Source organism: Bison bison, unplaced genomic scaffold, assembly GCF_000754665.1.
Source record: "Bison bison bison isolate TAMUID 2011002044 unplaced genomic scaffold, Bison_UMD1.0 scf7180017864213, whole genome shotgun sequence".
Classification (NCBI taxonomy): domain Eukaryota; kingdom Metazoa; phylum Chordata; class Mammalia; order Artiodactyla; family Bovidae; genus Bison; species Bison bison.
The window spans coordinates 4,551,238-4,576,243 of NW_011494785.1; the positions used below are offsets into that span (position 1 = coordinate 4,551,238).

The 25,006-nt window shown below is 42.1% G+C and overlaps 1 protein-coding gene across 7 annotated transcripts in view; it reads left to right on the top strand.

Moving 5' to 3' along the window:
* The window catches only part of ERC1 (ELKS/RAB6-interacting/CAST family member 1), a 267,938-nt gene that overhangs the window by 58,491 nt on the left and 184,441 nt on the right, over positions 1-25,006 (top strand). For 5 of the 7 annotated variants that reach the window (XM_010845037.1, XM_010845042.1, XM_010845041.1 and 2 more), the window contains exons 3-7: positions 4,334-4,750; positions 12,257-12,331; positions 17,471-17,626; positions 18,846-18,929; positions 22,546-22,713. In XM_010845037.1, the coding sequence (XP_010843339.1) occupies positions 4,334-4,750; positions 12,257-12,331; positions 17,471-17,626; positions 18,846-18,929; positions 22,546-22,713 (900 nt within the window). The remainder of the gene's footprint in view (positions 1-4,333; positions 4,751-12,256; positions 12,332-17,470; positions 17,627-18,845; positions 18,930-22,545; positions 22,714-25,006) is intronic. The other 2 variants (XM_010845040.1, XM_010845043.1) reach the window with 1 other exon arrangement.

Consider the following 25,006-nt stretch of genomic DNA (forward strand, 5'->3'; position numbering starts at 1 on the left):
TGTTGGCAAAGTGATGTCTCTGCTTTTGAATATGCTATCTAGGTTGGTCTTAACTTTCCTTCCAAGGAGTGTCTTTTAATTTCATGGCTGCAGTCACCATCTGCAGTGATTTTGGAGCCCCAAAAAATAAAGTCTGACACTGTTTCCACTGTTTCCCCATCTATTTCCCATGAAGTGATGGGACCAGATGCCATGATCTTAGTTTTCTGAATGTTGAGCTTTAAGCCAACTTTTTCACTCTTCTCTTTCACTTTCATCAAGAGGCTTTTAAATGTCCCCAAACAAAATGGGAAAGAACAAGAACAGGTGAGTCACAGGGGTGCCTGTAGATACATGAATAGATGTTCAGTCTCACCTGTAAGCAAAGAAAAGCCCAAAAAAGAAAGAGAAGAAAGAAAATACCCCCACTGTCAAAGATATAGGAAAGTGCTCAGACATTGTGTGGTGGAAGCTGATACAAACCTTTTTAGAGATAAATTTGTTGTCTGTGTTAAAATTATAACTGTATTCCTTCTGATCCAGCATTTCCACTTTTCAGAATTCATCTCCAGTAAAAATCTGGATTTATGTGCAGAGATGTACATATGAAGGTGCCTGTTACAATAGTGAAGAGTGAGGACCAACCTAATTATCAGTAGTTACAAGTAAATTATTAATATCAACACATTGGGATTCTGTGACAAGCATATTTTTTCCCCAGGTTTTAAACTGCCATAAAGTACATCAGGCTTTCCTGGTGGCTCAGTTGTAAAGAATCTGCCTGCCAATGTGGGAGACGCAGGAGACTCAAGTTCGATCCCTGGGTCAAGAAGATCCTCTGGAGAAGGAAATGGCTACCCACTCCAGTATTCTTGCCTGGAAGATCCCATGGACAGAGAAGCCCGGCGGGCTACAGTCCATGGGGTCGCAAAGAGTCGGACATGACTGAGTGTGCTCATGTGTGCGCACATGTACACACACACACATCTTACATTAACCATCTTGAATTTACCATCTTAACCAGTTTTCAGGTGTACAGTTAATAGGTGCATCCACACTGACGTGCAGCCGTCACCTGGAGCTCTTGTTATCCTGTAAAATCGAGCCTCTGTGCCCATCAAGCAGTCACTCCCTGCCTGCCACCTCCCTCCTCCTTCCACCTCCCTCCTCCTTCCCAGCCCTTGGCAGCCACTCGTGTACTTTCTGTTTCTTTAAATCTGACTGCCCCAGATCCCTCATGTAAGTGGAATCATAATATTTGTCTTCTGTGACTGGCTTATTTCATTTGGCATAATATCCTCAGGGTTCACCCATGCTGTAGCATGTGTCAGAATTTCATTCCTATCTGAGGCTGAAAAGTATTAGTAGGCATTTTTTAAAAATTTAACTTCTGAGTGAATAGTACATCCATCTTTGTAGTACATCCATCCATTCTCTTGAACCCTTCAAATTGAAGAGGAGGGTTAGGAGGCAAGAAAGATGGGAAGTGACTGCAAATGTGTGTCTCTCAAGGGGTGATGGCAGTGTTCTCGAATTAGATAGTAGTGATTGATGGAGACCTTTTAATACACTGAAAGCTGCTGACTTATACACACACTTTAAACCAGGGAATTTTATGGTATATGTGAACTATGTCTCAATATCCAGGTGTTGCTAGTGGTAAAGAACCTGCCTGCCAATGCAGGAGACATCAGAGACGAGGGTTCGATCCCTGGGTTGGGAAGATCCCCTAGAGGAGGAAATGGCAACCCACACCAGTATTCGATGAACCTGGCGGGGTACAGTCCATAGTGTCTCAAAGAGTGGGACGTGGCTAAAGCAAATTAGCACACATGCACAAAGCTATCATTAAAAAGTTTTCAATCTCAATTATACCTCCGTTAAAAACATTTTTATGCAGAGTAGAATAAAGTTTCTTACAGGTTGTCCCTCAGTCATTCCAGTCCCTTCCTCCTTCCTTCTCTCCTTCTCTCTCTCCCTCCCTGCCTTCCATACCCAAAATAACATTTAAATTGTTGTGTATAATTCCAGAGGTATTTTTATTTCTTACGAATATTTTGTTTTTTACTTACAGTAAATACTTATTGTTCCGTCCCTTTTCACCAAAGTGGTAGTAAATTGAACACAGCCAAGCAGGCATCTCTGAAGTCTTTTTCTCTTATTTTTAAAAGTAAAAATGTCTCTTTATTGACTATGTGCTTACTATAGGGGATTTAGATAATACAAGAAAGCATGAAGAAAAATATAAAATCTACCCATAGCCAGAGATAGTCACTGGTAATTGTTTATATTTTTTTAGACTTTTCTCTGCATGTATATACTTTTATAAAAAATAGAATTGATATCATCCTATACTTGCTCTTATGTAGTCTGCTTTTTTTTACACTTAATATGTTGTGAATATAGTTTTTATCAGTAAATGTAAAGCTGCATTTTAAAGTATTGATGCATGATATTAAACTGGGTGGTCATTCCTCATTTACTCAACTCATCACCTATTAATACCCTTTTAGGTTGTTTCTAATTTTGTCAGTGGTTTAAACAACAGTGAGGATCTTTGTACACTTGCCAGATCGTTTCCTTGAGATATTTACTGCTGTTTTACAGTTTGCCAGAAATACTGAACAATGTATGCTTTGACATACCTTGATTTCCATGATGTCATTAGCTCTGTGAAAACATGGTGCAGGTATTTCTATCCTCATTTTAAAGACGAGAAATCTGAAACTATAAAAGATGACCATATGTCCCCAGTTAGGTAGCTGTTTGGTACGAGAGCTGGAGCTGAAGCTAGTGTCTTCTGATTGTGGGCTAGTTTGCTTCCAGCATGGCGCGCTGCCAGGCTTGAATACCTGCCTACCAAGAGTGATTTTCTGTTGTTGCTTCTTCATTTCTAAAAATAGGGTTCTCAATGTAACTTCCTTTTGGATTCTTTGTATAGTGTTCTAGGGGCTTCCCAGGTGGCCCAGTGGTAAAGAATCCACCTGCCAATACAGGAGATGCAGAAGACATAGGTTTGATCCCTGGGTTGGTAAGATCCCCTCAAGGAGGAAATGGCAACCCACTCTAGTATTCTTGCCTGGGAAATCCCAAGTACAGAGGAGCCCGGTGGCCTACATTTCATTGGGTCGCAAAGAGTTGGACATGACTTAGCGATTGAACAACAGCAGCAGCATAATGTTCTAGAATTTATCAATTCAGATTAGAGGTTCATATACTATCTTTAGGGATATAGCTAAAGATACATCCTCAGCAGCATTTTAGGAGTTCATCTGCACAGACATCTTCATATAATTACTCCCCTATATTGTTTTCTTCTTCTGTATAAATAGCTCCCACAGTCTCAGTATTTTGTGGGTTTTTTTTTTTTTTTTTTTGTGGTTAAAGCTTCAGGTTATCTTAGTACCTTTGGGTACTAGCATCCATGGGCTGGGAGGATTGCTTTAATTCGATGCCGGCTCTGTTATTGTGTGATCTTGGGGTGAGTTATTTAAGTCTGTGTATGCTTGGTGTCAGCATCAATAAAATTCAAATAATAGTACATGTGTTATAGTGAGGATTAAATAAATGAACACTTAAAGAGTGCTAAGCACATTCTGACATGTACTTTTTAAAAAAATTTTAAATTTTCTATTGGGATAATGTGATAGTTTCAGGTGAACAGTGAAGTGATTCAGCTATACTGGCATGCACTCTTATGTTTATTATTTACTGTCGAAATTTAATTGTAAAGCACTTAAAAGTCATTTTGTATTTTGGTATCCCTTGTGGTTTCTGGTGAAATTTTTTTATGGTATGTTTGCATTCCTATAGATTTCCCCTGTCTTTCCCCTTTCCTTTCCTTCAGTTCTAGGTGATACCCTCTATTAATTTTGAAGAGTATCTTTATTTAGTCGTAGCTTAAGCACAGTGAAGAGTTGCTGGAGTCACCTTGTTTCCTGTTGATAATAAACACAAGTTAAATTACTGACATTTTACAGATTGTAAGGGCTTTCCTGGTGGCTCAGATGGTAAAGAATCTGCCTGCAGCGTGGGAGACCTGGGTTCAATCCCTGGGTTGGGAAGATCCCCTAGAAGAGGTCATGGCAACCCACTCCAGTATTCTTGCCTGGAGAATCCCATGGACAGAGGAGGCTGGTGGGCTGCAATTCGTGGGGTCACGAAGAGTCGGGCATGACTGAGTGACAGACACTACAGATAGGAAAGACAGTGTACAGAATAACACGATTCCTGATTTGTTCAGCACGGGATTCTGAGAGGTGTGGTAGCTGCCTCCTGCCTCCTCTGATCCCACTCTGTTTGTGCTCCTGGAGGAGGAGGGCTGACCTGGGTCTTGTTTTCTGTCTGGACCCAGCACATGCAGATGACCATCCAGGCTCTCCAGGACGAGCTGCGGATCCAGAGGGACCTGAACCAGCTGTTCCAGCAAGACAGCAGCAGTAGGACCGGCGAGCCGTGTGTGGCGGAGCTGACAGAGGAGAACTTCCAGAGGCTGCACTCGGAGCACGAGCGGCAGGCCAAGGAGCTGTTCCTGCTGCGCAAGACGCTGGAGGAGATGGAGCTGCGGATCGAGACTCAGAAGCAGACCCTGAACGCACGCGACGAGTCCATCAAGAAGCTGCTGGAGATGCTGCAGAGCAAGGGGCTCTCTGCCAAGGCCACTGAGGAGGACCACGAGAGGACACGAAGGCTGGCGGAGGCAGAGATGCATGTGCACCACCTTGAAAGCCTTCTGGAGCAGAAGGAAAAAGAGAACGCTCTGCTGAGAGAGGTGAGTGGCCGCTTTCTCAGCTGTTATGACACTCTTTTTTTCCCTTACTAGTTAGCATCTTGGCCTAGATGAATTTATATGCTCTCTTGAGCTAGTGGAAGGGAACTCCTTCTTTGGTACCTAAATTCTGTACCGATTTCTGTTCTGATTTGCTTTCTTGTGTGAGCTGATGTTGAATGGCATGTATACCAGCTTAATGACTTTCTGGGTTTTTCTTTTCCCCTCTTGTAGACTTATTTTGTTGCTAGAGGGGCACAGAATATTCTTGATTGATTACTCATCTCTTGATTTGTTCATAGAGACACACACAACAAAATCAGAATCAGAGTAGCTAACTATTGCTCAATTTTAAAATGCGTTAATCATTGAAAGTGAGCAGTGACCTCAGTTTTGAGTATGCCTATAAAGTCCTGGGCAGCAGTAATGGATGTTTGCCCTGTGGTTTCTATGGAAACTGTTGCCGTGCTATAAAAGATACGTGATAAAAAGCATCTGCTGCCATAGAGGCACAGCTGGAGGAATGACATAGAGGCAAACTGCCACTTATTTTCTAGGGAGGAAACTCGGGCTTTAGCTGACCACTGTGACTACTGGTAACGTTTCACTTTTCTATGTAATACTTCATTTTAAGAAATCATAACTGAAGAATTCATCTTACGTTGAATTAAAAAAAAAAATTGACCGCTCTCATTCTATGAGGTCAGAGACTTCAGCTAACTTTCACATTGTGAACAATGAAGAAACATGTAATTTCTTCAGTATAGGAACGCTTGTTTAAGCAAATGTATTTTATACCTGTGATTATTAAAATGTGTGGTACTGGCACAGTAATAGATTGCTAAATTGATGAGGCAGAATTTCTCTTCTATTTAAAAAATAATATAGTTTTATGATGTATGTTTTGGAATAATGGCCATTGGAAAACAGTTTACATAGTTACATCAAATTAAATTCTAGATGAAATAAATAGTTACTTTTTAAAAGATGAAAACAACTAGAAGAAAATGTAAGTAAAAAGCTTTTAATATAATCTTGAAATAGGAAAGAATCTTTATTGCCATAGCAAGAAGCTTGAATAATTAAATGTGTGTATGTTAGAAAATACAGTTAACAAAAGTTAAAGTGATTGTTTGGGGTGGAGTTTTGCAATTTGTGGCTCAACTGTTACATAAAGGTTGTTTCCAGAATAGTAAGGTGCTAGAGGCACTTGGCATCACCTTTCTGTTCTCATTTACTCAGCAGGTATCCATGGAGCCTCTAGTTTGTATTTGATCCTGGGATAGGCACTGGGTATACACTTCTTACATTTTTCATGTCAGAACACACGGTCTCTGCCATCCCAGAACTAAATATCTGGAGAGAGACAGTGAACTGATAATTATGAGATGACATAAACTGCTGCTGCTGCTGCTGCTAAGTCGCTTCAGTCGTGTCTGACTCTGTGCGACCCCAGAGACAGCAGCCCACCAGGCTCCCCCGTCCCTGGGATTCTCCAGGCAAGAACACTGGAGTGGGTTGCCATTTCCTTCTCCGATGCATGAAAGGGAGAAGTGAAAGTGAAGTCGCTCAGTCGTGTCTGACTCCTAGCGACCCCATGGACTGCAGCCTACCAGGCTCCTCCGTCCATGGGATTTTCCAGGCGAGAGTACTGGAGTGGGTTGCCGTTGCCTTCTCCTGACATAAACTAGTTGAGTCTAATTATGTCGAGAGAAGGGATTAACAGGGTACGCAAGCATCTTTGAGGAGGTGCCCTTTAAGGGAACACTGAAGAAAGCTGAAACAGTCTTTCTGAGCATTTGTGTAAAGCATGTCCTAACCCTAACCTTGGAGAAGGTTAATGGTTTCAAAGGCCTGAGGGGAAGGAGTTTGAGGAGATGAGAAGGCAAAAACCATATTGTCTCAGGGGGAGGCAGGCATGAGATGAGAGGTTGAAGAGGTCGCCGGGGCCAGGTTCATTCATTCCACTCATCAGGTGTTCATTGGGTGCTCACCCGGGTGCAGAGCACAGGGAAGCCGCAGTGAACACAGTCCTTGCCCTCTGGAGACAGAGCGCTCGCCTCCATGATCCTTGCAGGTGATGCAACAGTTTTATTCAAAGTCCAATAGAAAACTGCCACAGTGTTTAATCAAGGGAGTGATAAGATCTGGTTTAGCTTTTAAAATTTAGTCTGGTTGTTTTGAGCATAGATGGGGGAGGGGGCGTTACAAGTGATCAAGGGAGTCTAGTAAAGACTCTTAATGGCTCTAATCTGGGTTGATGAGTGGTGACTTGAAATGACTGTTGTACATTATAGCACTAGTGTGTCAAGAAAGGTAGAAAGAATTATAAGTTGACAACACTGAGACATCCATAGGTTTTATTCTTATTAGATTATTGTCCACCTCTGAAAAACAGCAGTAATTCATCAATTCCAAGACTCAGTTTTCCCCATTTTAACATTGTGAAATTAAGTCTTACCTTTGATGGGACTTCCCTGGTGGCTCAGATGGTTAAGGGTCTGCCTGCCATGTGGGAGACCCAGGTTCGATCCCTGGGTTAGGAAGATCCCCTGGAGAAGGAATGTCTATCCACTCCAGTGCTCTTGCCTGGAGAATTCCCATGGACAGAGGAGCCTGGTGAGCTACAGTCTGCGGTTGCAGAGTCAAACACGGCTGAGCAGCTTTCCCTCTCTTGGTGGTGTCTTCGAGGCCCTGTCGGCAAGGCTGCAGTCCTGTTGGACCTGTGCATTCACCGGTCACAGCTGCTCACTTTGTCACCATGTAGCCCATGTTCTGAGCATAGTTGCTATTTTTCTTGTTAACTTTAATTGATATTCAGTGCCCCTTCAGTAATACTGTGATGTGAATCTGCACTGAAACAAAAAGTTATCCATGTGAGGAAAGTTGTAAAAACAGTTTAGGGTTGTATATGGTTAAACTTTTATGGTTAAATAAGTGAAAAAGAATCTTGCAATCAATATAAAATAAAAATTCTGAATGACTCTGTGAGTCATGATCTATTTGGAGGCATTCCCTTCTTTTCTCTCCAGCACATTGAACAGCAGTTTGCCATACAATCGGTGGCATCTTAGATTTGATGAGATATAGTAACATTAAAATGTTATTCCTATCCAGAAATGTTTGCGTTTAGTTTTCCATTTTGTTCATGACCATGAATCCGTCAATAGCAGGTAAATGATTCCCCCAAACAAAAGCTAAAGAAGGAAAAATAAAATTTAAGTTAATCCTGTATTTTCTGTTTGTAGTGGAAGTACGTTGTTAGGTGACTTATGGTTAGATTTTGTCTGTTTACTGGAGTATCTTTCCTTTGATGGGTAGAAGAGTGAAGACATCTATTGGACAAATAGTGAACTGCAGCCCAGACGTGGTTAGGGCCTGGGGCCCGGGCATGTGGGGTTTTAACAGGCTTTCCAGGTGGTTCTGTGACACACCAAAGTCTGGTTCTCAATCTGTTGGCAGACCATACCTAATCTGGCTATGGAATTCTTGGATCAGCAACCCATATGCAGTCCGAGCATTGTCTATAAGTGGAATAAATATTTCAGGTGTGTGTGTGTTAATATAGATCCTATTGTGATGAATAAAATACTGGTTTGTATTTACATGTATGCCAATTTTTGTCTGTATAATATTTCAGTCAGCAAACCTTGTTTAGAACAATTGCTGTCATGTTAGTATTTGCAGAAGCATTTGAGGTTAAAAGACCTACTGTGTGACTAGTTCTAGGTAGAAACTCTGACTGACTGACTAGCACATCTGAGGAATGCCTGTCTGTATTACCGGCAGTTGTAAGGTAAAAACAGAGGACTTTAGAGGGAAGAAAGAGAAACAAATAGGCATAGAGAAAAGATGGAAACAGTGGACAAGGAGTAGGGAGAATTAAAAAAGGAAAAGGGTCCCCGGTGAGAGTGCGCTTTGCTAGTAATTTTGGAAAATGCAAACAGCTATATCGCACACCTTAGTGATTCCACTTATTCTGTCACATTGTGTGTGTGTGTGTGTGTGTGTGTGTGTGTGTGTGATTTGTGCCTCATTTTGGCAGGAGGGTGTGTTTTCTCAGAATGATGCTGTCAGTCGAGGTGGTGAGGGGTTGCAGTGCAGTGCCCTCGCCTGATGTCTGGAGTTCAGGTGTAGGCAGAGTCCTGAGGGCTCTTTCCCACATGTCTGTGTTGAATACCGTCAGCCCTGAACTTGTGCGGAGAATTAAATCTGGTGAAGGGACATCTACCTGTGAACCAGGGGTGCTGGAGGCTAAAACCTGAATGTTGGAAAAAAGAAAGTTCAGACGTAAGTACTGCTTTTCAGCCCCAAATACTCCTTTCTCTCAACTGTGTAAGCAAGCTTTGACTTACTTTTAAGAAGAAAGAAAACTACAACGAGAGAGAGATTTTGTTCCTACCTCGTTCGTTTTCTTTGTCTAGTCATTATTCTTTCGTGTATGGATGAGAGGATTGAAGGCGTTTTCTAGTATGCACCACAGTCGACAGCGTGACTGGCTCCAGATAATTCTACCTGTACTTGAATTTGTTTTGAATGAAAGTTTTCAGGCTAAAGAGAGTGAAATAAAGCGAGCACGTAGCATATTCTACTTCTTACATTTGTCTGAATAGCGCTTTCACTTTTATTTCCAGAGTTGTCTCTCTACTGACAGTGCACACGTCAGAGGGATGATGTGTCAGTGGGAAAGGGGAACTGATGAGTCTACCAACTGCAGGATGTATTCACAATGAGCTTCAGTGTGCAGGCCTTTGAATGGAAATCTGTTACAACCGATAGGTTTTAAAATGTCTTAGTTGGAAGGTTTTATACCTGCAAATGGTTTAAAGTACACCCAAGTTCCTTGTTAGAGGAGGGTTTCTTTTTATTCAAATGTGCTTTTTTCTTTATGTACTACTGGAATGCTTGCTGGAGTTTAAAATGAAATTCTAATTCTAATAGTTTCACCTTAAAGCATTTGGAAATCTCCCTAAATTGAAAGTTGGTTGTGGGAAAAAGGTCAGATAAAATTAATTAATTAAAATTAATTCAGTGTCTGAATTATGAGATACTTCTAAGAAATGCAGTTTTAATATTTCAAGTAGATAAACGTGTAGGGTCAGTCAGTCAGTCGCTCAGTTGTGTCCAACTCTTTGGGACCCCGTGGACTGTAGCCCGCCAGGCTTCTCTGTCCATGACTGGCAGGCAAGAACACTGGAGTGGGTTGCCATTTCCTTCTTAGGGGATCTTACCAACCCAGGGATCGAACTTGGGTCTCTTGCATTGCAAGGTGGATTCTTTACCATCTGAGCCACCAGGGAAGCCCTTAGAAGACTTTATTAATAGATGAAGATCAGTTAACAGGTAGCAGGATTCATTTTCTTTTTGTTAATACATTTTAAAGTTCTGTGCTCATTTATTAAACATATATTATTAAACATCCATGTGCCCACTTTATCACCTGTTGACCGTGTAGGGCGTGTAGGACAGACTGGAGGCTGGGAGTCACTAATGAGTTTGTTGTCTTAATGCAGGTGGCAGGTGATTGTGGTCTGAACTCATGGGTTCAGATTTTGTCCTGGATTAACATGTGGATTTTTCTGTCTCTCTTAGTGGTCTGTTTTGCCTGGCAAGAGTTAATTGTGGATGAACTTGACTGTTAATGAGACCTATTTTTACATTCTGTTGGGGCTGGCCCAGGTGGTTGTCTCTCCAGGGCTAGCATGTCTCTGCTCAGCGCTGCTGACCTTCTCTCCACTGGGCTGTTTGGAGCTTGAATCTCAACAGCCCCCGTGAGCTCAGGTGGTTGCTCATTTGTTGCTCTCTGATCATTGTTCTGCCCACCAACAGTCGCTCTTTGTCTGACATCATGGAGTCTTTCCCTGTGTACCAATACTTAGCTTTTACCCAAAGACTCCAGGGGACCCTGTCGGATCAGACGCTTTTCCAGCTAGCTTCCTCCTCTCTGTTACTCTGCTTCACACGTTTCCAGCATCTTGGGGACTCGGACCCACTGGTCTGTGTTCCGAGCCCTGCAGGACTGCAGTTTTCCATTTGCCTTCTCTGCACATCACACATCAGATAGCAAGTCTGGATCATAAACTCATTAGTTTCTCTTCTCTCAAGGATCATAGTCCTCTGCTGCTTGTCTTCCAATGTCTGAAAACAGTTGCTTCATGCATTTTTGTCTAATTTTAACATAGTTTACACCAGGAGGCCAGTCCTCTATCCATTACGGTCAGATTGTGTTGACCTTGTAGAGTGATAAGAAAATGGGAAACTCATTGAAGGATTTAATGACAAGTGCCATCATCTGTTGATGCTTTTTCAAGATTACCCCATTGCTTTCTTTAAAATGGACAGAAGAAATGGAAAGAAGGTTAACTTGATGCTGTTGTAATAATCTAGGTTTGAACTAGGCTGGAAATGGAGTGAAATGGTAAATTTAAGTATTTTGAAGATGGAACAGTTGGGATCTGCTCTGGAAGGTGGTAGGAGATAAGGATCTGGGAGGACTTGAAGGAGACCCTCTGGTGTTTGGCTTGAGCCACCAGGAGGCTAGTGTCCTTTCAGGACATGGGCAAGACTCACCAGTCTTCAGAAGAGGGGCCAGGTTAAAGAGGAGGAAATCAGGAGTTTTGTTTTGGATGAGGTAAGTTTGAGTGAGCCGGTGGACATCTGTATAGCGTTGTCAAACAGGCAGAGCAGAGGGCAGGCCTGGGCATTCGCCAGCACTGCTGAGATGGAAGGCACCCATGTGGTCACTTGGGCTATCCCAGGGGACTTGGGAAGTACCGGCTGACTCAGAGACGGTCTCAGAGTCTGACAGGAAAGGTTCGTAACTTCAGGCGGAATCTCTTGAAGATCCTTACTGTGGTGCTCTTCCACCTCTTTCCTTCCTTTCTGATCCTGAACTCACGGAAATTTGGATTAAAAAAGTAGCTCTGTTTTTTGACACTGGCTGACCATAGACTACTTTGGACACTCATTCAGTAGCCTTACCCTCTTTTTCTTTCTGACCATGGCCCCTACGAAACCGGAGGTGTCCATTGTGGGCAGCCAGGGGCCTGTCGTTCTCGGGCAGATGTTATGCAGAGGATGCTGTCCACACAGATGTCTCAGTAGCTTGTGCCTTGCGCACTGGACTGCTGCGACTTCTCCTTTTGAAAAGGGAATATTTCTAATCCCCTTATTGGATTGCTTAGCGTCTTGAAAATATGCTGCCGAGCCGTGTGGAAGAGCGATGCACCAACCTGGGACATGCCGGAGCACCACCTGTCGTGATGGCTGAGGCCTCTGGGGCACACTGTGTGTGTACCCAGGGGCTCAGAGATGGGGCCCTCCCATCCCCCTTAGCTGAGGGCAGTGGGCTTCCTGGTCCGCAGGGAGACAGGAGGTGATCAGTGTCTCACAAGGCTGGGGAAGGCATCTCTGCATGCAACTACTACTCCCTCGCCACCCCTACCTTCTTTGGGGAAAATAGGAGTGAAGAGGAGGACACTTACTCTCTTTCTTGCTTTCTGTGTTTAGGAGATGCATCGGAGATTTGAGAATGCCCCTGATTCTGCCAAAACTAAAGCCCTGCAAACTGTTATTGAAATGAAGGTAAGTGGGAACCTAATAAGGAACCTTACTGCATCAGTTCGCACTTTCCAGTGATCACACTTCGATGTGTGAGTTTTAGAAAGCGGTACTTAGTTCACTCACGTTGTAGACGGAGAAGAAATAGACTTCATGAGCACGACACATGAAAAGAGCTTCAGTTTCATTTCCTCTTGCCCAGCATTTCTTGGAATCAGCTCTTCTCAAACCTTTTGGTCTCAGGGTCCCTGTTCTCTTAAAATGACTCATCTTGCTTGTTTTTAAGAAATTGTCTGCCAGGTACTTCCCAGGCGGTCTAGTGGTTAAGACTCTGTGCTTCCACTGCAGGGCGCCTGGTTTGGATCCCTGGTTGGGGAACCAAGATTCTGCATGCTACGAGGCGCAGCCAGAAAGAAAAAAAGAAAGGAAAATGTCTATTCTTCTCTCAAGTAAGGCTGTGCTGTGCTTAGTCGCTCAGTCGTGTCTGACTCTTTGCATCCCCTTGGACTGTAGCCCACCAGGCTCTTCTGTCCATGGGATTCTCCAGGCAAGAATTCTGGAGTGGGTTGCCATGCCCTCCTCCAGGGGATCTTCCCAACTCAGGGATCAAACCCAGGTCTCCCACATTGCAGGTGGATTCTTTACCATCTGAGCCATCAGGGAAGCGTAGGGTTTCGTGAAAAAAAGTACTTGATTCAGTTGCAGCCCATCGAGTGTCCTGGGAGCCGTGTCATACTCCGGACACAACAGACAGACCTGGCCCCTTCCCATTTCCTCACACAGAATGGTGAAAAGATGTGTGCTTAAGGGTTAAGCATATGAGAAGTCACAATCAGGGACATTGTTAAGTGAGCCAGCGTTCTGAAAATGTTCTTTCTTCTTTGTCTCTTTGCCCGAGGGCGCTGACCCTGAGAATATGCTGCCTGCCAACATGGTTTCATGCTGTTGCCATTGTCCTAAGGCACCCAGTCTGTTGTCTGTCTTCTACCTTCATTGCACATAGTAGCACGGTGGAAAAGGCCCACAAGTCAGAGAATTACTATGAAAAGAGTTTTGGCTTTTCAAAAGGGCTGGGAGGCACCCCCGGGTTCCACGGACCTCTGCTTTAAGTACTGAGTAGTTAGAAATCTTTAGGCTGAATGTAATGGTGCTTGGTGATGAAGAGCTTGCCTTCTGTGTGAAATCCCTTGGATTAAAAACCTGGCTTTGTGTAATCAGCCGTATGATGTAGAACAGGTAACCCAACCCCTCTATGCCTCAGTTTCTTTACTGATAAATGGTGATGATACTAGTACCTATCCCATGGGCTGTTTGTAGTTTAAATTCTTTAAAACAACTAAAACACTTCGAACAGGGCCTGGTACATAGTAAACATTCAGTCAGTGTTAGCTGCTGCTGCTGTTATAGTTTTTATTAACAGCATATTCTTTCTTACAAGAGCGGAAGACTCTTACAGACAAGGACCCTCCCTCCTCTCCTTCTCCCTCATCTCTGTTTCTCTTTTTACCTTCTTCACGTCCCCTAAATAGTTTAATGCAGTATTTTGCATCGTGCACCTTCATTTAATATCTGTTAAATATTAACTATTTGTTAATATTTGTTAAATATTCATGTGAATATTTAGTTTTTGGTATATAAATAGTTCTGTGTAAATAGATGCTTCTCAAGTACAGTTATAATAGTGATTTTCTTAGATGGTTTCCTGTTAAAACTGTTTATATTGTATACATCTGTATTCTCACTGGGGAAAGAGTTTTCCAGACAAATTCCAAATTAGTGGATTCTGGGTTCTTTGTAGTCAGACAATTAATAGTCTTGAACATAATCTTATAAAGAGCCTTTGGGAAGGTTGGACTGCATTCTCACGTTCCCTAGTGGTTATTTGCGCATATTATTTACCGAGCCCATTGGAACCTAAGAGGGAAGCACATGGCAGAGCCCACGTTCACAGAGTCATCTTGCTTGCCTCTGACAGCACGGAAACGCAGTGGATCTATTTTAAGTTGTGTTAACCTCCAGCCATTTTGCTAAGAAGCAAGAGACGGAGATGCCAGTGGCCCAGTGGGGTCAGGTGGATGTTATATTGAAATCACAACCGAAGACGCTGAGATGCAGCTGAGACAACTTTTGAAAAAAGGTTGAGGATTTGGGAAATTTAACAAGGAGCAGAGGATTTCAGTGGGTTCAGTTGATTATTGTTGGGGAAGAACAGAGTATTAAGATGGTAGAGGATTTATTTATCTAGTTATCATCCATTCTAAAACCTCCTTTGGAATGACTGTCCTCAAATAAACCCAGCCTGAGGACCAGTTGGTGCCAGAACTAGTCCAGCGTATCAGGCATGGCAGGAGCTCTTTTGGGGCAGTCAGAGCTGGAATCTTAGTCCTTTCTGCGTGATCTTGGGGTGTGAGAAATGGTCCAGCTGATCCAGTCCACAGCTGCCCATCAATGTGTGTTGGGATTCAGGGAGAAGATGGGAAATGTGTCCTGGCCAGGGCCTTGTGGGGCTTCATAGAGGAAGGGGCTGCTGATGTGCGGGGCCACAGTTCTTAGCTGGAGGCTGTTTGACGTGTGTGGCACCCTAGTGGTGCTAGAAGTATGCCCCCTCTCTCTGCTTCCCCTTTCATTGCCGCCCAGGCTGCTGTCAGAGGAGAGCCATGTATCCGTTTATTCATTGGCAGGTTAATTACATGCCTGTTTCTATTATTGTAGTTATTCTTGAGGGACAACATCTTGATTTACCCAGGAAGATTTATAGTCGTCTTAATTTTCAGATAGTGCATTTGAAGTCGTTTATTTATTCTCTGTGAGCCGGGGTAATTTTAAACAGGTAAATCAAAATCCTCTTTCAAGGGGGCTTCCCTGCTGGCTCCATGGTATAGAATCTGCCCGCCAATGCAGGAGGCGTGGGTACAGGCCCTGGTCCGGGAAGACCCCACAGGCCATGGAGAAACTAAGCCCTGTGCCACAGCTACTGAAGCCTTTGTGCCCGGAGCCCATGCTCTGCAAGAGAAGCCCCTGCAGTGAGGAGCCCACACGTGGTAACTAGAGAATAGCCCCTGCTGGCCACAACTAGAGAAAAGCCCAAGCAGCAATGAGACCCAGCACAGCCAAAAATACATAGAATACTAAGAAGTAATGGCAGTGTTACTTACATCAGTCAAATATTAAAAAAAAAAAAAAAATCCTAGTTCAGATTTAGAATGTCTCTGATTGTATTAATACAGTATGTTTAATTTTGAACCAAATGTAAGTTTCATTTGAATAGTTTTGTAAATGAAAATGTTTGTTGTATTATTTTTAAAGGTAATTCAATGCAAGTCGGAGGAATTCAGCCCTTACCTCTCCCCTGAACCTAAAAATAGTTATAACTGTCTAATGATAAGTCTTTTAACTCTTATCTGCATGCTTTCAGATAGCAAGGAAAGTCAGTCACGACAGCCTGGAGGTAAAGTGAAAAAACAAGTCAATCTCAAAATTTCTTCCTGAGGGAATGGTTTTTCAGAATTTCCAGATAAAATAAAGTTCTACTTAATTTATGCTCTTTAAGGTCTTTATTTCATAGGTGAATAAGCATATGCAACTATCGATGTAAAAATATCTGTTCTTTTTTGGAGTTTTTCTGTAACTTATAACATCTAAAGTAATCTGGGGATAAGCTAGGTACCGTGACAGACAAATCAAGAAAATGGTATAGAAGGTATTGTACTGGGAGGTGGATATTTGTGGTGAGGCTGATTTACAAGAACAGTGATGTTTCTTTTTAAAAATGACTATGAAATATTTCAAACTCATGGTGAAGTTTAGAGAATAAGTAAGATTACTAACACAGTAGCACTCCCCCTTGTCTATGAGGGGTATGATCCAAGACCCTCAGTGCATGGCTGAAGCCACAGATAGTATAATACCATACCCTGTATATTCTGTGTTTTCCCCTTGTACATTCCTTGGATACACTTTATAAACTAGGCACAGTGTAGGGGATTAACAATAATTAATGATAAAATAGAACAGTTAGAACAGTATACTTTATGAAAAGGCGAGTGGTCTCATCCTCTCTGTTTCTTACTGTTCAACTCTGGTGCTGTCTCCGTCTAAACTAAGTGCTTATCATGCACGGTAGCCTTAACTTTTGCACTTTGAGGTACAACAGCAAAACTAGTATGAATTTCTTGTTCCTTCATCACAATCTCACTGATGGAAGGTTCATCTGTACTGTAGATCTTAGCAACCTCAGCGTATTTTTTTTTCCTTAGTGAGAACTTCCATTTTTCCAGTTAAAAGAAGCATCTTATGGCTTCTCTTTGGCTATTCTCAGTTGCCAGCATCACTACGCTTGTGCTGTGGGTCACTTGAACACAAGCACTGCGATGCCAGGACAGTCTGTCTGATGACCAAGACTCCCACTCGGTGACCAGTGGGCAGGGATACAGTGGACGAAGAGGTGACTCATGTCCTGGGGTGACAGAGGTGTGAGACTTCATCATGTTGATCAGAACAGCAAGTGTGCAGTTTAAAACTAATGAATCACTTCTTTCTGGAATTTTCCATTTGGTACTTTCAGACCACAGTTGATCTTGGGTAACTGAAACCATGGAAAGCCAAACCACAGAAAGCAAAACTGGATAAGACAGGACCACCGTAGGGTAAACTGCAGCTGTTGATGTAATTAACAGTTCATCCCTTTGCTTTTCTGCAGTGGGATGTTATCAGAGGTTTGTGATTGTAGATGGACACATTACTGTAAGTCTTCAAAACCTTCTTACTCTTCTCCCTACTCCACTGGGAGCAGAGATAAACCTTTTCAGGTTGCCAAGTAAAATGGTAAAGTATTACAACCTGGAAAGGTTTTTCTGTTAATATCACAGATGTTTTCACTACAAGTTTGTTGACCATAAAGTGCTCAGAAACTTCCAACCAGTTGTCCATTGCTTCTGCCTCTTTCATTAATACTGTTAGCTTTAATCAGAAGGGCACAGAGGAAGGAATTCAAGAAAAAACATACTATGTCCAGGAAGGATAGACTTCAGAAGGAGGGCACCTCTTGTAGCTTTTCTACGTATATGTTGATCTTGATTAAATTTCACACTGTAAAGACCGGCTTGTTCACCCTCGCTGATTTTTCGCGAAGACGTTAATGTCTCAATCTTGTGTTGCCCTCAGGATTCCAAAATCTCCTCTATGGAGCGTGGGCTCCGAGACTTGGAAGAGGAGATCCAGATGCTGAAATCCAACGGGGCTTTGAGTACTGAAGAGCGAGAGGAGGAGATGAAGCAAATGGAGGTGTACCGGAGCCATTCTAAATTTATGAAGAACAAGGTAATGGTGTGAGATACCTGATTTTTAAAGGGGGAGGGGGTTGAAAAACTGACGTGTATTCCTGCCTCTTTAGTGATGATGGACCTCACACTACTTTATCAGGCTTTAGGGAAGAATACTTGAAACATAATTCTTTCAGATAAAACTTCCCCAGTATTAACGTCAGAATTACTGATGTTGTATGGATATTTCAGATTTCACTTAAAATTACTTGTGTGAGGCTAGGTGTGTATTATCATGGTTTAGCACTTCCTGTCTGTCAGTATTTCTGAGGCAAGCAGAATTACATCCAGATGAGTTTTTCTTCCTGTATGAAAGATCACATTCTCTTGTGAAACAGTTTAAAAGTCAGAACACCAAAAGGCTGAACCCATCCCTCTTTCCCCCCACCCCGAAATGGCTTAAATAAAATCACATCTTCCCTTCAAACACAGTCCTTAAAGGAAAGTCCTCTGCGCTCCCCCTTGGGGAAGAGCCGTGCATATCAGGTTTATTGTTTCCCGCATGCACTTGGCTGTATGTACAGTAAGGAAGGCTGAGACACGGCAGTCTGCATTATAACCTCCGTCACAGTATTCCTTCCTTAGATCCAAAGGCACTTAGTTTGATTTTCTCAACTATTTTAGGCAAGTTGGAGGATTTAGTTTATTACCATTATCAGTTTATCAGGTTTGTGGTGTTTTAATTAAAGATCATAATTTCAGTTATAAAATATTAGCTAGAAAATAAGTATCCCCCCAACACACTCCCCCCCAATATCCCAATTGTGTCAATTCCCCAGTTTCTCAGAAGTGGAAACTGTTCCTCTAATGGTACAGTTTCTGGCTTCTTGCTGTGATCCCCATACCTGTAGAATATTCCTCTTTTATCTTAAGAATCCGTTATGTGTGACCACAGCCAGTTAGTTTCATGTAACTTCCAGAACTGAAAAATCCACACATCCAAATTTCTGTTAGCTTGATTTGTCTCTCTCACTTGAGAACAAAATAAAATATTGTCTCTGCTGCCCGTTTGCCAGTTAGCACATTCCAGTCCCTGAAAAATGCCCTGTGAAAAGAGCAAACCCATCCAGGGGTCCTTTGAAGAAGGAATTAGGGGAACCAGTCTGATTGTGTTCTATGAGTTATTGTTGTTTCCAGTTCCTGCTCTGGCTCAAAAGCAGGTAAGACGACGACCCAAGTTGACACCTGAGTGAAAAGGAATAACAATGTCGTGACAGGTAGAGCAACTGAAGGAGGAGCTAAGTTCCAAAGAGGCCCAAGGGGAGGAGCTGAAAAAGAGAGCGGCTGGTCTGCAGGCCGAGGTCTTTGCCGTAAGATCTACCCTTTGCGTGCCGTGGTCCCGCGGCGGGACCTGCGGCTGGCTCTGGGTGCTCCCCCTCCCTCTGTGGTTGGCATTTCTGCCCGGCGCTGCACTAACCAGCCTGCGCTGCTCTTTAACCGACTCCTCTTCCCCCTCTGTGTGCCGTGAGCCATGCGCGCTCCGGAGGGCCTGTCCTTGGTTCTCCATCGTTGCTCTGTCACTGCGTGGATGGCTCTTCAAAGCTTGTTTTTTCCCCTCGGCTCCTTTCCTGTCACCAGACACCTGATGTATGTGGACAGTCTCTTTCTCTTCTTAGGTACAAAGACTGTGCAGATGTTCTAGGTCCACGAACCAGGGTTTGTTTGAATCTCGCTTCTTGAGTGAAGTGCTTTACCCTGCTAGATAGACATCACCTCTTAAGTCCCCCATAGGTGATTTTTGCAACACATTTTACTTTTCTGTGGAACAGATGTCTAGGAAGTGGTTAGCTTAATTTATAATTATCTAGTAAATTAGTCTCCAAATCTAGTTCCATCTCCTGTCTAGAGAAGTTGGAATTCCACTTCAAACTGTGATAAAATGATTATTAAAAAAATAGCTAACACTTGGGTACTTACTATAAGCATTTTGTAACCTACTAAGTTAGATATAGATAGATATATTATCAACCCAGTCTATAGATGAAGAAACTGAGGGCACACAGGGGTGCTCAGGATACTCAGCTAGTGAGAGGCAGTTTGATTTTTACACAAGCCCTCGGGTGCCAGGACCTGTGCCAGTAGGGCCTGCACACCTCTGCCCTGAGCTAGTCGGGCACACGTTTGTCTCACAAGTGTCAGGAGAAAAATGCATCTGAAAATAATGGTGGGATAAGACTGGAATGCAGCATTTAAAAAAAACAAAAACTTGTGCTAATTTGGTGTGTTCGCTATTTATTTATTGACCCCTTTGTAGTGTAGATAGAAAAGTGAGATATTTTGTCTAAAAGGGTCCAATTTGGTTTGTGGTAACCATGAATTGTCCAGAGGAAAAGTTGATCTATAACTTTTTTTCCCTCAGCTATTATTATTAATATCTTTTTGTGTCAAACAAGAGGCTAAACATCCCATACATTTTTTTCTTGTTTGTTTAACCTGTACACGATATAGTGGCACAGGTTTGCTTTCTCCCCATCTTACTGATCAGGAAACCAAGGCTTAGAGAGGAAATTATTGTAGAGGACACATTTATCCTTACTTGGGATTGACTGCAAAGCCTTGTACTCCTAACTTTGCTTTTTTTTTAACTTCTTATTGTATATTGATGGATAGCCAGTGAATACTGTTGGGACGGTTTCAGGTGAACAGCAAGGGACTCAGTCATAGGTATACCTTATCCATTCTCCCCCAGCTCCTCCTCCCATCCGGGCTGCCACGTAACATTGTATGCTCTTAACTTCTAGGCAAATTTTGTGCTTCCAAACTCTTCTGTTTAGAATGTTTTCTTCTCTTTCTCAGTCTTTATGGTCAGTATAGTATTATTTGAGGATTATTTAATAATGCAGATGAGGAAACTGAAATTTCATGTTTATTTTTGATCACATGGTCAGAGATAGCTGGAAATTTGAGTCATCTATAAGCCATGGGTTCTTTTTGTTGTTGTTATCCAATTTTTTTTTTTTTTGTATTGGGATTAAGCCATAGGTTCTTTAGTTGATGAGGTGGGAACGTTCCTCCTGTATATTCATTCATACAACAAGTGCGTTTTTCATGCCTTCTGTTTGTTAGGGATGGGATAACACCGTGTGTGTGTTTTATCGGTAAAGGGGTATCGTGAAATGATGCCACACCACCAGTACGCGGTGACTCCTGGGCACCTTTCTGTATTTCAGGGTGGAGATAGCTGCTGTTGGCAATGATCTTCCTCTGATGTCAGTAGTATCAGCCAGTACTTTGCATTCAGTGAGCTCACAGGAATACTTGTTGAATGAATGAATAATTAGATTTATAAATAGAGATTTCATGCATATGAGGAAAATGCTTGACTTCCTGCTGAAACAGAAGAGTAAATTAGAAATTTATTTTTAGTGCCCCTTAAAAAAGTCTAATTTTAATTACAGTAAAATTTATTTCATACTTTCTCATGGGAAATTGTTCTCAAACGCTTTGGCCCTAGTGCCTAAGATTATCGCAGCCAAAATAGTTTAGATACATTCAACTTGAAAAAAAACGTTTTTTGTTTCCTCAGTGATACTGTGATTACTGACTTCTTACCAAGTTTATACTTCCAGTAATTAGTCTGTATTTTAGTGCATGAATGCCTTGCCCCAGGCAGTAAACATAATGTAAAAGCAGATGTCATTACTGTTAAGTTAGCTTACATTTAGAATAAAAGACTAAAAATTCTTAGAAACACAGTAGAATGTAAAGGAGATGTTTGAATTGAAATGTTTTCTAAGTCCAGATGGGACTTCTCTGGTGGTTCAGTGGTGAGACTCTGACTTCCAGTGGACAGAGCACAAGTTGAGTTTCTGGTCAGGGAGTTGAGATCCCACGTGCCATGCAGCACAGCCAAAAAAAAGCAAAATTGTTCACTGTTCTGTCAGTTAATCAAATCTTTGGGCTTTCCTGGTGGCTTGGTATTAGAGAAGCTGCCTGCCAGTGCTGTAGACACAAATTTGGTCCCTGGGTCAGGAAGATCCCCTGGAGGAGGAAGTGGCAATCCACACTCCAGTATTCTTGCTTGGAGAATCTCATGGACAGAGGAGCCTGGCAGGCTACAGTCCACGGGGTCGCAAGGAGTTGGACAGAACTTAGCAACTAAGCAACAGACATGTCAAGAGGAGAAAAATTTGTGGGAGGGGGGTGAGTGGCACCTGTTGATTTATGGATTACTCTGTCAGAGTAAATCAACTTCAAATTACACATACAGACTCTTAACAGAATGAGATTTTATGCATTCTTTATTTAGGTTATATACTTTTATCCATTTAGTTGATACGACATGTTGTAGGTGATACAACTTTGTAGGTGGAGTCTTTTTTTTAGGTCAGTATCCCTAACTTCTCAAAGTGATACGATTTTTTTTTTTAAGCACATTTATAATGCTTTGTAACTCTAAAAGTGGCTTTTTGAGACAGAGACTTCATGTAAACTTTCATTTCAGAATGAAAAGAAAAAAGAACTGCAATAGCAGCTTTTGAGTTTAAATAGCCATGCTAGGAAGTTTCTTTTTTCTCTCTGTACTACATCTACACTAATCCTGCTTTAATTATGATTTGAAGTTTATTATGACTTAATAAAATGAAAACTGTTTTAGTCATGATCAGATGTTTACTGTTATCTAATCATCATTATCTAAGTGAACTGGGATTTTTCGTCATCCATTCCTTTTCTAAAGGATTTCAAAAAGTTTAGAAGACAGTAAATGAAAGCTGGGAATTTTCCTATTAGTTGAATAAGCTTTGATTTTTTTTTTGGGGGGGGTGGTCATCTAAGATTAGATGATGCAAAAAGATGAATTGTGCCCTGTCCTAAAATTAATGCTGCATATCTCGACCTGGATCTGTCTGAGATCCAGATTAGAGGTTCTTGGTTTTATTTCTTTTTTCCTTACACTGTTTTATTTTTCTTCTCTAGATTGGTCAGGTGAAGCAGGAGCTGTCCAGAAAGGACACGGAACTACTAGCTCTGCAGACAAAGCTGGAAACCCTCACCAACCAGTTCTCAGACAGCAAACAGCACATCGAAGTGCTCAAGGAGTCCTTGACGGCTAAGGAGCAGAGGGCTGCCATCCTGCAGACCGAGGTAAAGGCGTGCTAGGGTCTTCAGGGATACCGTTCCTGGGCACCTTGGCACTTGTGTTACGTGTGCACTTTTTGGTGTTGAGATATGGGAGCCGTGGATACTGTTGTGAGAGATTGTATAGCAGTGCAATCGTTATTGTACTAAACTATAATCATCTTGTTTCTGTCATTCTTGGATCTAACAAATTAAAACCAGTGCAGTTTACATATATTTTTGATGTTTCTAAATATACTTTAGGACTTCCCAGGTGACTCTGTGGTAAAGAACCTGCTTGCCAATGCTGGAAACAGGAGACGCAGGTTTGATCCTTGGGTTGGGAAGCTTCCCTGGATAAGGGAATGGCAACACACTCTAATATTCTTGCGTGGAGAATTCCAAGGACAGAGAGGAGACTGGCGGGCTGTAGTCCATGGGGTCAGAAAGAATCAAACCTGACTGAGCATGCACACATTAAGAAATGAAAAGATAGTTGTAAAAATGTTTGTTCTCACCCACGGTAAATCTTGCAGTCATGAATGACCATGAGCTTGGGCAGCCTGTGTTGGGTTATTAAGTGTCCTTAATTTTTGGTACTATGAATAGCTTTAAGTACGCAAACTGTGGAATACAAAAATGTTCAAGATTCATCTCGTTTTGAACAGATTATTAGATGTGTGCCTTCACGTCCTGTTTGAAAATAGGGTTATCATTTTTAGAAATCTTAGAAGATGACCTAGGCTGTCAGCCTAGATTTAGATAAGAACATACCCAATAATTTGATACAGATGAGAATCTGTCATATTTGCAATGATGATGCTGTTCGGATTTACTGTCTAAAGGAAAATATTTTCTAAAGAGCTCAATGACGTAGAGAATTTAGGTAGGAGTAGGTAAGCAGTTCTGCTTTCAGTTCAGTTACTCAGTCATGTCCTACTCTTTGCCAACCCGTGGACTGTAGCACTCCAGGCCTCCCTATCCATCACCAACTCCCAGAGCTCACTCAAACTCATGTCCATCGAGTCAGTGATGCCATCCAACCATCTTATCCTCTGATGCCCCCTTCTCCTGCTGCCATCACTCTTTCCCAGCATCATGGTCTTTTCCAATGAGTCAGTTCTTCGCATCAGGTGACCAAAGTATTGGAGTTTCAGCTTCAGCATCAATCCTTCCAAGGAATATTCAGGACTGATTACCTTTAGGATTGACTGGTTTGATCTCCTTGCAGTTCTGCTTTACAGAAGAAAAGGCATGTAATATGGATTAAGGTTTTGTTTTAAAGAACTGGATAATTAACAAAGGTATAGTTTAATGAGAAAAAGAAATGGGTAGTAAAAAGAATGCAGAAAAACATCACAGACTCAGAAATTCAGTGTCTTCAAGTGAGGAGGAAGAGAAAAATGACCCAAATATTTCACATAATATATTATTTTTATACTGTGGGATTTTGTTGAAAATGAGCGGTTTAAGATGGTATGTTTATAATTTTCCTTACAGCTTACTTAGGCCTTTTCTATTTTGATCGTGTTTCGTTTAATCATGGCATCAGCTTCCTACCTCAGAAGCATGTTTTGGGTATGAATGCAGCTCTGGCATCAGCGTTACCAAGTTTGACCACCGGCCAGCAGGTGCAGATTCTGACCTGTTGCTCAAGTTCTTTGAGCCTCTTTTCACATCTGTAAGGTGAAGAGGAGTGCCGGCCTTGTTAGGTTGTTAGCATTAAGCCAGTTTATTCACGTCTGGTGCCTGTCGCATAGTAAAGTCTTCGCACATCAGCTGTCGACATCATCGTAGTTCTTATAATACTGTCAGCTAATGTGTGTAAACTGCGAAAACAGTGAGAGAACGTGGTCACTTTTCATTGGCAAAACTTTATGTGGAAGTTCTGCTGTTCACTGTTTTATCAAGCAAAATTAAGGTTTACTCATGGAATTGCAGATGCAGAACTACCTGGAAAATGTAACCTGCAAATTTATTAACTTAGAGCTTTATTAAAGAGTTTTTCACATCAGTACCTGGTTGCATGCAGTACTATGAAAGAGTCAGAAGAGGGCACCCTCGCTTTAGAAGTGAGCCTGCTTCCAGGCCTGCTGCTGTGATAGCTTTGGATGGAGGTGGCAGGTGTGCGAACCCGAGTCCCAGGCAGTTGGTTAGTGATGATGCAAACACTTAAAAGCTTGTCACAGTCTAATAGATGACTTCTCCCCCTTGGCAATTCATCCTTCTCTTTGTACCCCTCTCAAATAATGTTCTCATTAACTGGGTCTCACACACATCGGCTTGTGATTGGCTTCTTGTACCATAGAGAACAAAGACT